This window comes from Lampris incognitus, chromosome 5 (assembly GCF_029633865.1).
Source record: "Lampris incognitus isolate fLamInc1 chromosome 5, fLamInc1.hap2, whole genome shotgun sequence".
NCBI lineage: Eukaryota > Metazoa > Chordata > Actinopteri > Lampriformes > Lampridae > Lampris > Lampris incognitus.
The window spans coordinates 66,273,814-66,286,833 of NC_079215.1; the positions used below are offsets into that span (position 1 = coordinate 66,273,814).

The 13,020-nt window shown below is 47.0% G+C and overlaps 1 protein-coding gene across 1 annotated transcript in view; it reads right to left on the minus strand.

The window, feature by feature from the left end:
• Positions 1-13,020, minus strand: part of gpm6ab (glycoprotein M6Ab) — a 30,728-nt gene that overhangs the window by 192 nt on the left and 17,516 nt on the right. Inside the window, exons 6-8 of the mRNA XM_056280591.1 lie at positions 10,793-10,946; positions 8,554-8,630; positions 8,071-8,136 (exon numbers count right to left, since the gene is read on the minus strand). Coding sequence (XP_056136566.1) covers positions 8,071-8,136; positions 8,554-8,630; positions 10,793-10,946 — 297 coding nt within the window. The remainder of the gene's footprint in view (positions 1-8,070; positions 8,137-8,553; positions 8,631-10,792; positions 10,947-13,020) is intronic.

Consider the following 13,020-nt stretch of genomic DNA (forward strand, 5'->3'; position numbering starts at 1 on the left):
CGTGATGGGCGTATCTAAAGGAGGACGTCATCGCGGTGTACTGACCACGGGTGACTAGACTCGCCAGCCCTTGGCTAACGGGTCGGGCCCTTTAGTTCAGTGGTTTTCAAAGTGGGGGCCGCGGCCCCGTAGGGGGACGCCGAGGGGGCCTCGGCAAATTGGAGGGAAGATGAGGGGAAAGGCTAAAAAGAATTTTTTTTGGAAAAATAAATTGAATTATTATGTATATTACGATCAAATATATTTTATAACAAAAAATGCCTATAATGGAAAACAGAAATATTCCTTATAATGGAAGGATTGAAATGTTAGGTATAAATGTCATGATTCTTGCATTGACAAAAGTAAGGAAATGTATTCAGGAGTTTTTTGTTCTTCTTCTTTTTAACATTTGCCCTAGTGTTGTCAATGGGTTTTTAAAGACATCTTGCAAAAAGGGGGGCCCCGGGCAGAAGCTAATACTATTTGGGAGGCCTTGCTTGGCATGGCCCCCCCTGCTTTAGTTGACTGGTTAGCGCAGTCGCCTCCCTGCTGCGGCGGATTCCCGGCTGCCCCCTGAATTCGCCGCGGCAGGTTAAGAGATATCTTTGTACAGGTAAGGTCAAGACTGACCGACAGATTGCTTCCTCTTTCTCCAATGTCTGATTTCATGATGTCCCTATGCCCTGCCGTTCCATTACCCCTACGCTGATTAGGGGGGCTCGAGTGGTCCATGTATGTTTTTCTATACCAATCTAATTGATGAGTGAACGTTATCCATTCCACAGGGGTGGGCAGTCTTGTCCAGAAAGGGCCGGTGTGGGTGCAGGTCTTTGTTCCAACCAAGCAGCTACACACCTGTGTCTCCTAATCAAGTCCCTCAGCAAAGACTCTACTGGTCTATAAGTGGGATCAGGTGTGTAACTGCTTGGTTGGAACAAAAACCTGCACCCACACCGGCCCTTTCTGGATTGCCCGCCCCTATGAGGATAGTCGCGACTCGTATCCCGGCCCCGGCACATGAGGAACTTGTTAACAAGCCAAATGCAAGCAACTTAGTAAAACCCTCCTTGACCATTTCAGTTCTGTTGCAGTCTGTTTCTAAAAGGGCTTCAGGTTAGCTACCACCAAGTGTGAATTACTTCAGGTTGTTTTTCTTGTCGTCCGATGGTGTTGCCCTTGTTTCGTCTCCTCTTGGCTGATAGGGAGGGAAACTGCATCTCCAGCTCACATCATACCTGACAGTATTGCTTTTGTAATGCTGTCCTTTAGCCACCAGGGATCAGGGCAGCTGTTTCTACACACGCTATCCTTCCGTTATCTTCCATCATCCGTTCACCCTCCTTCATCCCTAACCTTCCACTTCCATCCTACTTTTACTTTCTGTGTTTCTTTCCCTTTTTAATGGAAAAGAGGCGGCTAGTCATGACACACCCTGACGCTGCTCACACAACCTTCCATCTCTTTCGCCTCTTTTATCTGGAATCCCCAATCCTTCTTTTTTCTGCCTATTCAGTCTATTCATTTATCGCAGTCTCACTTTCCTCTACCCCCGATGTTGATTCCTTCCTGTTGCTCGTAGTGCTCGCCGCCATGTCCTTTGGCTGGATGTCAACCCAGAAGTCAGTGTGTGTACAGAAAAACAATTCCCCCACGTGTTCATAGACACACGATGGACTTTCACATTCCTTCAGCTTTTTATGTATCTGTTTATTTATTTATTTATTTAGTTGGTTAAATCAAATCTAAATGGAAAACTGGATTTGTTCTACAGACAGGTCTGCTATTTTTATCAGATGGAAATTTACGCTCTATTTAACCCAGTCACAATTAAAAATAGATAAGTCAAAGTGTCAGTAGGAGATAGAGAAGGGAGAGACGATGCTGAGTGACGTTGGGGGTGGTCAGTGGGTGATCGGGCATAGTCACTGCACTGCCCCTGGTACATTCCCTGGTTTGTTGTTTGATGGATAAGACGTACCATTATGTCATGATTGCTGTTGTCATTTTTACTATCCTATGAATACTGTGATAACATTACAATTAACGCACAACAGTAATACATGTGATATAAATATGTATATATTTAAAAACAGTATGTCGTAGTACTCGGCTGTGGCCATTAGAGGGTGCAGTTAGTCCTTGTCTTTGCTCTGGGAAATGGTAGCCATTTCTTACAAAAAACAACTCATCTCCTTCCATGGAACTCATCTTTCACTGTGTCTTTACAATCTCAACATTTCTGTCTTTCCATCTTTTGGGTTTTGTGTGTTTTAGGATGTTGAAATATGAAATTTGATGCGGACATATTAAACATGTTATACAGTTCTTTATCATATTGATCACTCTTTTGTTTCAAGTTTTTGTCCTATTACATCTACCTGATTCCCATTTCACTTTTGTTCATTCTTTTTATTAGTTATTGTTTTCAAATTATTGTTATCTGCACATCTTTTTAAATCTATCCCTATGATGGCATGGAACTGTGACAGGACTTCTTATGTGAACTGTGTGACTGGGCGTCTTATGCATTTGCAACACGTGCCTCTGTCACAGGCTGCCACCTTTCCAACAAGTCAGTTGGTCAAGTTTCTGCTCCGATAGATCTGCCCCAGTCAACTGTAAGTCTGTTATTGTCAAGTGGAAATGTCTCGGAGCAACAACGGTTTAAGCGGGAGAACACACAGGACCACAGAACGCTGAAGCGTGTAGTGCATAACATCTGCCCTTTGTTCAACACTCACTACCGAGTTCCAAACTGCCTCTGGAAGCAACGTCAGCACAAGAACTGTTCATCAGGAGCCTCATGAAATGGGTTTCCATGTCTGGGCAGCCACTCACAAGCCTAAGATCACCATGTTCAATGCCAAGTGTTGGCTGGAGTGGTGTAAAGCACACTGCCATTGGACTCTGGAGCAGTGGAAACACCTTCCCTGGAGTGATGAATCATGCTTCACTAACAGTCTAACGGACCCATCTGGGTTTGGCGGATGCCAGGAGAATGCCACCTGCCTAATGCATAGTGCCAACTGTAAAGTTTGGTGGAGGAGGAATAATGGTCTGGGGCTCTTTTCAATGGTTGGGCTAGATCCCTTAGTTCCAGTGAAGGGAAATGTTAATGCTACAGCATACATACATACATACATACATACATACATACATACATACATACATACATACATACATACATACATACATACATACATACATTCTAGAGAGGGGAAGGCCATTTTCTGTTTCATCATGGCAATGCCCCCATGCATAAAGTGAGCTACATAAAGACGTTGTTTGCTGAGTTTGGTGTGGAGGAACTTGACTGGCATGCACAGAGTCCTGACCTGAATCCCATCCAACATCTTTGGGGTGAAAGGGAATGCTTACTCTGAACCAGGCCTTTTCCCCAGCATCAGTGCCTGACCTCACTAATGCTCTTGTGGCTGAATGAGAGTGAATCCCAGCAGGCATGTTCCAAAATCTAATGGAAAGTCTTCCCAGAAGAGTGGAGCCTGTTATAGCAGCGAAGGGGGACCAACTCCATATTAATGCCTATTGTTTTGGAATGACCCAATGCTGTCTCCCCTCAACCCTTAAACACTGTGCAGACCAGCTATCTCTAGCGTTCACAGACATTTTTAACACCTCCCTGGAGCCCTGCAGGGTGTGAACCCGCCTCAAAGCCTCCACCATCATCCTTGTCCCATAAAAGCCAAGGATCACTAACCTAAATGACTACAGATGTGTCGCTGTGACCTCTGTAGTGATGAAGACTTTTGAAGACCTTGTGCTGTCCCACCACAAGTCCATCACCAGCCCCCCCCTGGATCCACTACAATTCGCATACAGAGCCAACAGGTTGACAGATGATGCAGTCAATGTGACTCTCCACTCAATCTTCATTCACCTGGACTCTCCTGGTACCTACACGATGATCCTGTTTGTCGACTCCAGCTCCACATTCAAATCAGTCAGCTGTACTGTCCTCCAAGACAAACTCTCCCAGTTCCACTTGCCCCACCCTACCTGCAAGTGGATCGCTGACTTCCTGAGCAATAGGAGTCAGCACATGAAGATAGGGGAAGCGTGTCTCAGACCCTAAGATCATCAGCACCAGTTCCCACAAAGGCTGCGTCCTGTCCCCACCGTTCTTCAAACTTACACCAGTGTCTTCAGACATCGATCTGACAAGCTCCTGAAGTTTGCGAACGACACCACTGTCATCTGACTCTTATTTGAGAGTGACGAGTCTGCTTGCAGATGGGAGATTGACCACCTGGTTTCCCGGTGCAGTCAGAACAATCTGGATCTAAACCCCCTGAAGACAGTGGAGATGGGGGTGGACTTCAGGAGAAACCCAGCCCTGTGCCCCTCGCCCGTTTGACTCCCCAGTTACCACTCTGAAGCCATTCCGTTCCCTGGGCACCACCATCACTAGGGAGCTCAAGTGGGAGCTAAACATCAGCTCTCTCATCAGTAAACTACAGCAGAGGATGTACTTCCTGCGGCAGCTGAAGACATTCAACTTGCCACAAACAGTGATGGTGAAGTTCTACACCTCCATCATTGAGTTCATCCTAACCTCCTCCAGCAACGTCTGGTACACTGCTGCCACCGCCAGAGAGTCCAGGGACGGCTGCAGAGCATCATTCGCTTGGCAGAGAAGGTGCTGCTGTCGCCGCCCATCTCTCCAGGATCTGCACGCCTCCAGGACTTTGAGGTGGGCAGGGAAGATCGTTGCTGACTCCTCCCACCCTGGACACCACCTTTTTGAGAGTCTGCCCTCTGCCCCCTAGCTAGAAGCTGAGATCCATTAGAACCAAAACCCTACACCACAAGAACAGTGGTGTAAGGTTTCTTCCTTGTTGCTGTTGAACTAATCAACAGGCCCCCACTGACAGACTTACTTAACTTTTTTTTGCTGTTTTTTTTTTTTTTTTTTTGATCTTTTATATATAATTTCTGCATGTACTTATTTTTATTTTATTTTCTTCTCTGTACCAACAACGCCAAGCTAAATTTATACTGTATGTTTGTTTGTTTTTAAGTTAAGTCTTCGTCAGCAGGTAAACGCATCTATGCTATGCTAACAAACTGCAAGTGATCTTTTAATGCAACTTCAGAACAGATCAGAATTCACTGAATCTAGAAATATACATAGGACAAATCCTCGCTTTTGGGGATTTGTCCTATGTACATTGACTTTAACTGTGTCCAACACTAACAAATTGTAGCAAATTCGGGGGCAGCCGGAATCAGCCACAGCTGGGACGCGAACTCGGGTCGACTACGCTAACCAGTCAACTAAAGGGTTCGACCTGTTAGCCAAGGACTAGCGAGTCTATTCATCCGTGGTTGTTACACCGAATTCGGGGGGCAGCCGGGAACTGCCGCAGCCAGGATGTGAACTTGGGTCAGACCCTTTAGTCGAGTGGTTAATGTAGTCACCTGTGGTGCAGGAGACCCGGGTTCGTGTCCCGGCTGCCCCCCGAATTCGCTACAATATATTAGTGTTGGACACAATTAAAGTCAATTACTTTACACCCCTATGCCTTTTGGATGAGAATCAACGGGCTATAGAAAACACAATTGCGTCAATAACAAGCCACGTTACAGATTGAACACTCTGATAAACATATTGATAAACATTGGTAACACATTGATAAACATATTGATAAACATATTGATAAACATTGATAAACATATTGATAAACATATTGATACGGGTAAATGTGTGTTTACACCACAGATGAACACACTTGTTCAAACTTCCTCCAATAATAATAATATCAATATGATCTATTTTTTCTGAAATCATCAATTAATTCTGAGTTTTGGATTTTCTGCCTTTTTCTTGATAAATGATCCTTTTGGGAACAATTTTTGAACACGAGCCTTTCCTGTTTCCCTTCAACCTGTTCTGAGATGGCTGCTTTCCATCACGTCGAGCTTGCTAGTGAGCATGCACACACACACACACACACACACACACACACACACACACACACACACACACACACAAAGACGGATCTTTGTTTCCATGGAAACGCCACCTAATGAAAACGAAAGGTATTTCAGCCTCGCTGCTTCTTTCCCGTCCTCAGATAGATTACGTCATAGACATATAGACAGACAGATCGATAGATAGACAGGTAGATAGATAGACAGACAGATAGATAGATAGACAGGTAGATAGATAGACAGACAGATAGATAGATAGATAGATAGATAGATAGATAGATAGATAGATAGATAGATAGATAGATAGATAGATAGATAGATAGATAGATAGATAGATAGATAGACAGACAGATAGATAGATAGACAGACAGATAGATAGATAGACAGACAGATAGATAGATAGATAGATAGATAGATAGATAGATAGATAGATAGATAGACAGGTAGATAGATAGACAGGTAGATAGATAGATAGATAGATAGATAGATAGATAGATAGATAGATAGACAGACAGATAGATAGATAGATAGATAGATAGATAGATAGATAGACAGACAGACAGACAGACAGATAGATAGATAGATAGATATGATTCTTATGTTCCAACTATCTCAGGGTCTCTTGTTTTTAGTTCTTTCCCGGGTATTACCCTGCTGCGCTCTCTCTCTCACTCCCTCTCCTCTCTCTCTCACTCCCTCTCCGCTCTCTCTCTCTCTCTCTCTCTCTCTCTCTCTCTCTCTCTCTCTCTCTCTCACTCCGCTCTCTCTCCCTCTCTCTCTCTCTCTCTCTCTCTCTCTCTCTCTCTCTCTCTCTCTCTCTCTCTCTCTCTCTCTCTCTCTCACTCACTCACTCACTCACTCACTCACTCACTCACTCACTCACTCACTCACTCACTCACTCCCTCTCCGCTCTCTCTCTCTCTCTCTCTTTCTCTCTCTCTCTCTCTCTCTCTCACTCCGCTCTCTCTCTCTCTCTCTCTCTCTCTCTCTCTCTCTCTCTCTCTCTCTCTCTCTCTCTCACTCCCTCTCCGCTCTCTCTCTCTCTCTCTCTTCTCTCTCTCTCTCTCTCTCTCTCTCTCTCTCTCTCTCTCTCTCTCTCTCTCTCACTCCCTCTCCGCTCTCTCTCTCTCTCTCTCTTTCTCTCTCTCTCTCTCTCTCTCACTCCGCTCTCTCTCTCTCTCTCTCTCTCTCTCTCTCTCTCTCTCTCTCTCTCTCTCTCTCTCTCACGCTCTGTCACTCACTGTCTCCCTCTCTCATGCTCTCACACTCTCTCTCCTCACTCTCTCTCTCTCCCTCTCACGCTCTCTCTCCCTCTCTCCTCGCTCTCTCCTTCTCTCTCTCTCTCACACACTGTCTCCCTCTCTCCCTCTCTCATGCACTCTCTCACCCACTTTCTCTCTCTCACACACACACACACTCTCTCTCACTCTCTCACACACTCTCTCTCGCTCTCTCTCTCCCTCTCACACTCTCACACACACTCTCTCACTCTCTCTCATGTTCTCGCTCTCTCGCTCCCTCACTCTCACTCTCTCTCCCTCTCTCACCGACGCACTCTCTCCCTCTATCTCTCTCCACCTCACTCTCTCTCTCACTCTCTCTCTCGCTCTCACTCTCTCTCCCTCTCTCACTGACGCACTCTCTCCCTCTATCTCTCTCCACCTCACTCTCTCTCTCCCTCTCTCCCTGATGCACTCTCTCCCTCTATCTCTCTCCACCTCACTCTCTCTCTCCCTCTCTCACTGACGCACTCTCTCCCTCTATCTCTCTCCACCTCACTCTCTCTCTCCGTCTCTCACCGACGCACTCTCTCCCTCTATCTCTCTCCACCTCACTCTCTCTCTCCCTCTCTCACTGACGCACTCTCTCCCTCTATCTCTCTCCACCTCACTCTCTCTCTCTCTCTGCCATTGCTAGGGGAGTCTGGACATTTGGATGCAGCTGAAACGGTCTGTGTGCTCAGGAGCCACTTCAACAGGTATTTACGGCAGGCCTGCTCGGGACCCGTCTGTGGGTGGTGCGTCCGCGTCAGCGTGAACGCGCTGCAGGGCGGCGACGCCGTGTTGTGTGTTCCTGTGTGGGACCAGCAGAAGTGAGATGTTGAGGCTGCAGATAAGAGAGGGGAGAGGTTCTCACCATGGCTATGACTGCAGCTCCTGCCCCCGCCAGCGCGCACACGAACAGATGGAAGGTCAAGTCGAGCTGCAACGTGCACCACAAAACAACAGCTGCTGAAAACTGTTACGTCATAATTAGTATTAATAATAGTAACAACAATAATGATCATAATCATGATGATATAATTGTATTTGGATGTTTGGAGGTGAACTTGTCTGTCTGTCCATCTGTCTACCTGTCTGTCTGTCTAATCAGTAATATTCAGAAAGGAATAATGGATACTAGTATTTAGACTCTAACATAAGTAAAGTTTACTACAGCTAAAGAGCTTTACTGTAAAATTTGCACATTCAAAACAGAGTAGCCTGATTAGCTACGGCCTGCCAGCTGGTACATGCCGTCGATAAGAGAGACCTTACTCGTCTCCTTTCCTTTGCCCTCTTTCTTCTCTTTCTACCCCTGCCGGCCAGTCCTCTGGCCACCCCTCCATGCTTCCCTCACCTCATTAGATTTGCACATCTTGGAGAACTTCTCCGATCCGGTACACACTTTCCTTTCCTCAGAGATGGTCACCACTCCTGAGAAATAATGACGTCATTAATGTGCACATCCTGTCACTACACCCATCTGTCTATACGCCCTTTAGATACACGACCTGGTCTACATTCCTGTGAAAACAACACGGCGTGGTAAACAAGATACTGTAACATGAAGCACTTGAGCAACCAAAATCTGAGTAGTAATGCCATCTAACATTATAGTACACACTAATAGAGACAGCCAGCACAGGAAACTAAATAATTTGCAGCTGAGTGTGAAATGGCCGGGATGAGAGTCAGCACCTCCAAGTCTGAGGCCATGGTTCTCTGCCGGGAAATGGTGGATTTCTCCCTCTGGGTTGGGGGTGAGTTTTTGCCTCAAGTGAAGGAGTTCAAGTATATTGGGGTCTTGTTCACGAGTGAGGGTAGGATGGAGCAGGAGATTGACAGGTGGATCGGTGCAGCATCAGCAGTAATGTGGACGTTGTACCGGACCGTTGTGGTGAAGAGGGAGCTGAGCCGGAAGACAAAGCTCTCAATTTACCAGTCAGTCTTCATTCCAACCCTCCCCTATGGTCATGAGCTTTGGGTAGTGACCGAAAGGGTGAGATGGCGGATACAAGCGGCTGAAATGAGTTTCCTCTGTAGGGTGTCTGGGCTAAGCCTTAGAGATAGGGTGAGGAGCTCGGACCTCTGGAGGGAGCTCGGAGTAGAGCCGCTGCTCCTTCACGTTGAATGGAGCCAGTTGAGGTGGTTCGGGCATCTGATTAGGATGCCTCCTGGGTGTCCTCTTTTGGAGGTTTACCGGGCACATCCAACTGGGAGGAGATCCCGGGGTAGACCCCGAACTCGCTGGAGGGACTACATGTCCAATCTGGCCTGGGAATGCCTTGGGATCCCCAAGGAGGAGCTGGAGGGCGTTGCTGGGGAGAGGGGATGTCTGGGGTGCCCTACTTAGCTTGCTGCCACTGCGACCCGACCCCAGAGAAGCGGCTGATGATGAATGAAAGAATGAATTATTTAACATTTACTGAGCAACTAGCCAGACGATCAGCTGAAGATGAGATGAGATGAGAAAATATTGGGAGGAGATTATGGTGATAAACCCCAAATGTGATTTATCGAGGCTTTTAGTCAATAAGACCTCTGCACTAACGCCTCTGAGAAGCCTGTCTTAACTGTGGACATGGCCAACTCTTAGGATGCAGAAAGAGCATGTCAGAAACACAAGAGTTTGGACAATATCAGCAGAAAACATTGTGCAAATGTAGCTATCGTCTGCCATACATGGATTTGCGGAAGGAAATCAAAGAAAATGTGCAACCACAAACCAGAGGGACAGTACATTTAATTGCCCCCAGTTGTGTACAGTAAATGATGGCATCTCACTAGTATTACAATTTGCCACTTTTAAAAGAATAAACCCAAAATTATAGAATTGAGCAAAACGAGCCCCAAATCGCAATTTTTCAGTTATTGGTGAAGCAAGCAATTTTGTAATATTGGATCCAATGTTATAGTTTTCTATTATCAAGTAGAAATAAGAATATTAAGCAACATGTGTTACACAGACTAATACGCTGCCACAGGTCCGTAAGTTGAGAATCATAGAGGAAGACAAAGACAATTTATTTGTCATTGTACATACATACTACATACAACACAATTCATTTGCATGTAGCCGTCCTACTGTACAGGAGCAGGGGGCAGCTGCAGCGCCCGGGGACCAACTCCAGTTCTTCTTTCCATTGCCTTGCTCAGGGGCACAGGCAGGAGTATTAACCCTAACATGCATGTCTTTTTGATGGTGGGAGGAAACCGGAGCCCCCGGAGGAAACCCACGCAGACACGGGGAGAACATGGGAACTCCGTACAGAAAGGAGCTGGGATGGCCTGGGATTCGAACCCAGGACCTTCTTGCTGTGAGGAACAGTGCTGACCACTGGGCCAACGTGCCGCCCAACAACCCAAATGCTTCCCAAACGACCGCAATGCTTTCAATGCAACAAAACAGGGCTTTTATAACGTGTTGATGTGGTGCTGGTCACATTTCAATTACATTAAGACAACACCTAACAATTAGTACCAGCCCAATCGCCCCTAATTATAAGCAAACTTGTGCTAATGTGCACTTCTCTTAGCAGAGCTAACACTATACGAGTCCTTTTTCTGTCCGTCCTTCAGCCCATCCCATGTCTCACCGAACTGACGCAGGTCCAGGCAGAGGTTGGCTCCTTCCACCAAGCTGGTGTTCTGACACATGGACCAGACGTTGAAGTACATGAAGACAGGCAGGCTGGTGAAAGCTGTCACTCCCAGCCAGACCAGGAAGAACAGGTAGGCCAAGAACATCAGCTAGGGAGGGAGAAAAGCAAGAAGGGAAAAAGAAAAGGGGAATGAGTGGGAAGTGGGTGACATCACCCTTTCAGTTGCCATTACACAGGACTAACGTGGTAGCTTATTAGTAAAATAGACACAATTGAACTATGATGAGTGGTAGCTATTACTGTAGTAATCCATGAACAAAATGGGGCCTTTTCTATGTACTAGACTTTACTTCCTTGTCATTATAATGTGACGTTAAATAGAATCTACATCAAACACTGTGTGGGATAAAGTCACACGCTGTACCAAACAAGTGTTTTGAATCCCTTGTGTCTCAAGGATAAATAGTAATTATCTGTTAAACTTGAACATAAGGTAAATATTAAATGTGTTGCTCTCTTTACTATTGTAGTGATTGGGGGGGGGCAGCCCAGGAACCGCCACAACCAGGACGCGAACCCGGGTCGCCCATATGCTGAAGCGCCCGAAGGAAGGGGGTAGTGTAACATGCATCGGTAAATAGACTTGCTAGCCCTTGGCTAACGGGTCGGACCCTTTAGCCGACTGGTTAACGTTGTCGCCCGTGGTGCGGGAGATCCGGGTTCCTGCCCTGGCTGCGGCGGTTCCCGGCATGCCCCCCAAATTCGCTACACTATGTTATGTTACTCAGCAGGAAATTCAATATTCCCCATATATTTGAGCTGAACAGGTAATTACTATATACTCTATACCACATAGAAGAAAAGCCTATTTCCCTCACGTACTACTTAGTAATTACCACTCGTGGTGCCCCGAGCCCGATAAAAGAATGTGTCAGCACTCGTGACGTCATTTAGCACCGAAACAACCCTGTGAACAGCGCTGCTTATCATGTACGTTTGGCTTCGTGAGTCCGAGGCTAACTCGTGTTCTGAGTTGGTTGGGTAAACCACGGTGGCGTCGCAGTAAACTCTATTACGTCATCTCTCCCCCGACAGCTTCTGCTGTTTGGGGGACCTTTCTCATGTGTGTTGTCATTCTCGGACGGGAATCGTGGCCACAAACAACGGAAAGGAACAGACGACGACGATTAAGAACACGGGACAGAAAGAACGATAGACGCGAACGGTGACGACACAAACGGGGGGAAAAGAATGACAAAGGGAAGGAAAACGACAACGAGAGAGGACACGGAACAAACGACAGAAACACAGTGAAGAAGAATGCGAAGAAGACTCCACCGTCCCGGGACCCTGAGTAGGATAAGCGGCTTGGATAATGGAATGGAATGGGATGAACACGGCAAAGAGTTGAGGGTGGAAGTGGAGGTGGAAGGAAGGAAGTGAAAGAGTTACCATGATGGAAATACTGAAGGAGGAGAAGAAAGAGCGTGGAGAGGGACTTGGCTGCAGAGTACGAGGAGAGAAGACTTTTGAAGTCACAATGAAGGACGAGTAGGGGACATCCAAGCTGACGGATGGCATGCGAGTGAAACGTCTCTGGCGATGGTTCACGCCAGAGACGTCACAAACAATGACTTGGTGGTGTCCTTCATCAGCCTGTCTGTCTATCTGCACGACTGGAAGATACTGGCAAGGCTGGAGGAATGGGGAGTGAAGACGTTATTGTCAATTAAACAACGCACGTGGCCTGGTACAGAAATAGCTGCCGGAACGAGATTCTTCAAAGTACTATAGCGAATTCGGGGGGGGGGGGGCGCCGGGAACCGCCGCAGCCAGGATGCGAACCCGGATCTCTCGCACCACAGGCGACAACGTTAACCTGTCCACTAGAGGGTCCGACCCGTTAGCCAAGGGCTAGCGATTCTAGTCATCCGTGATCGTTCCGCTACCCCCCTCCTTCGGGAAGCACGTCCCCGTGCTTCAGCACGTGAGCTCCCTCACGCCTCTGGGCACATGTGCTTCCGATGGCTTCGCGGTCTCCCCATCCCACTTCTGACACCAATGTAGCGAATTCGGGGGGCAGCCGGGAACCGCCGCAGCCAGGATGCGAACCCGGATCTCCCGCACCACGGGCGACAACGTTAACCAGTCGACTAAAGGATCCGACCCGTTAGCCAAGGGCTAGCGAGTCTAGTCATCCGTGATCGTTACAGTACTTCCCA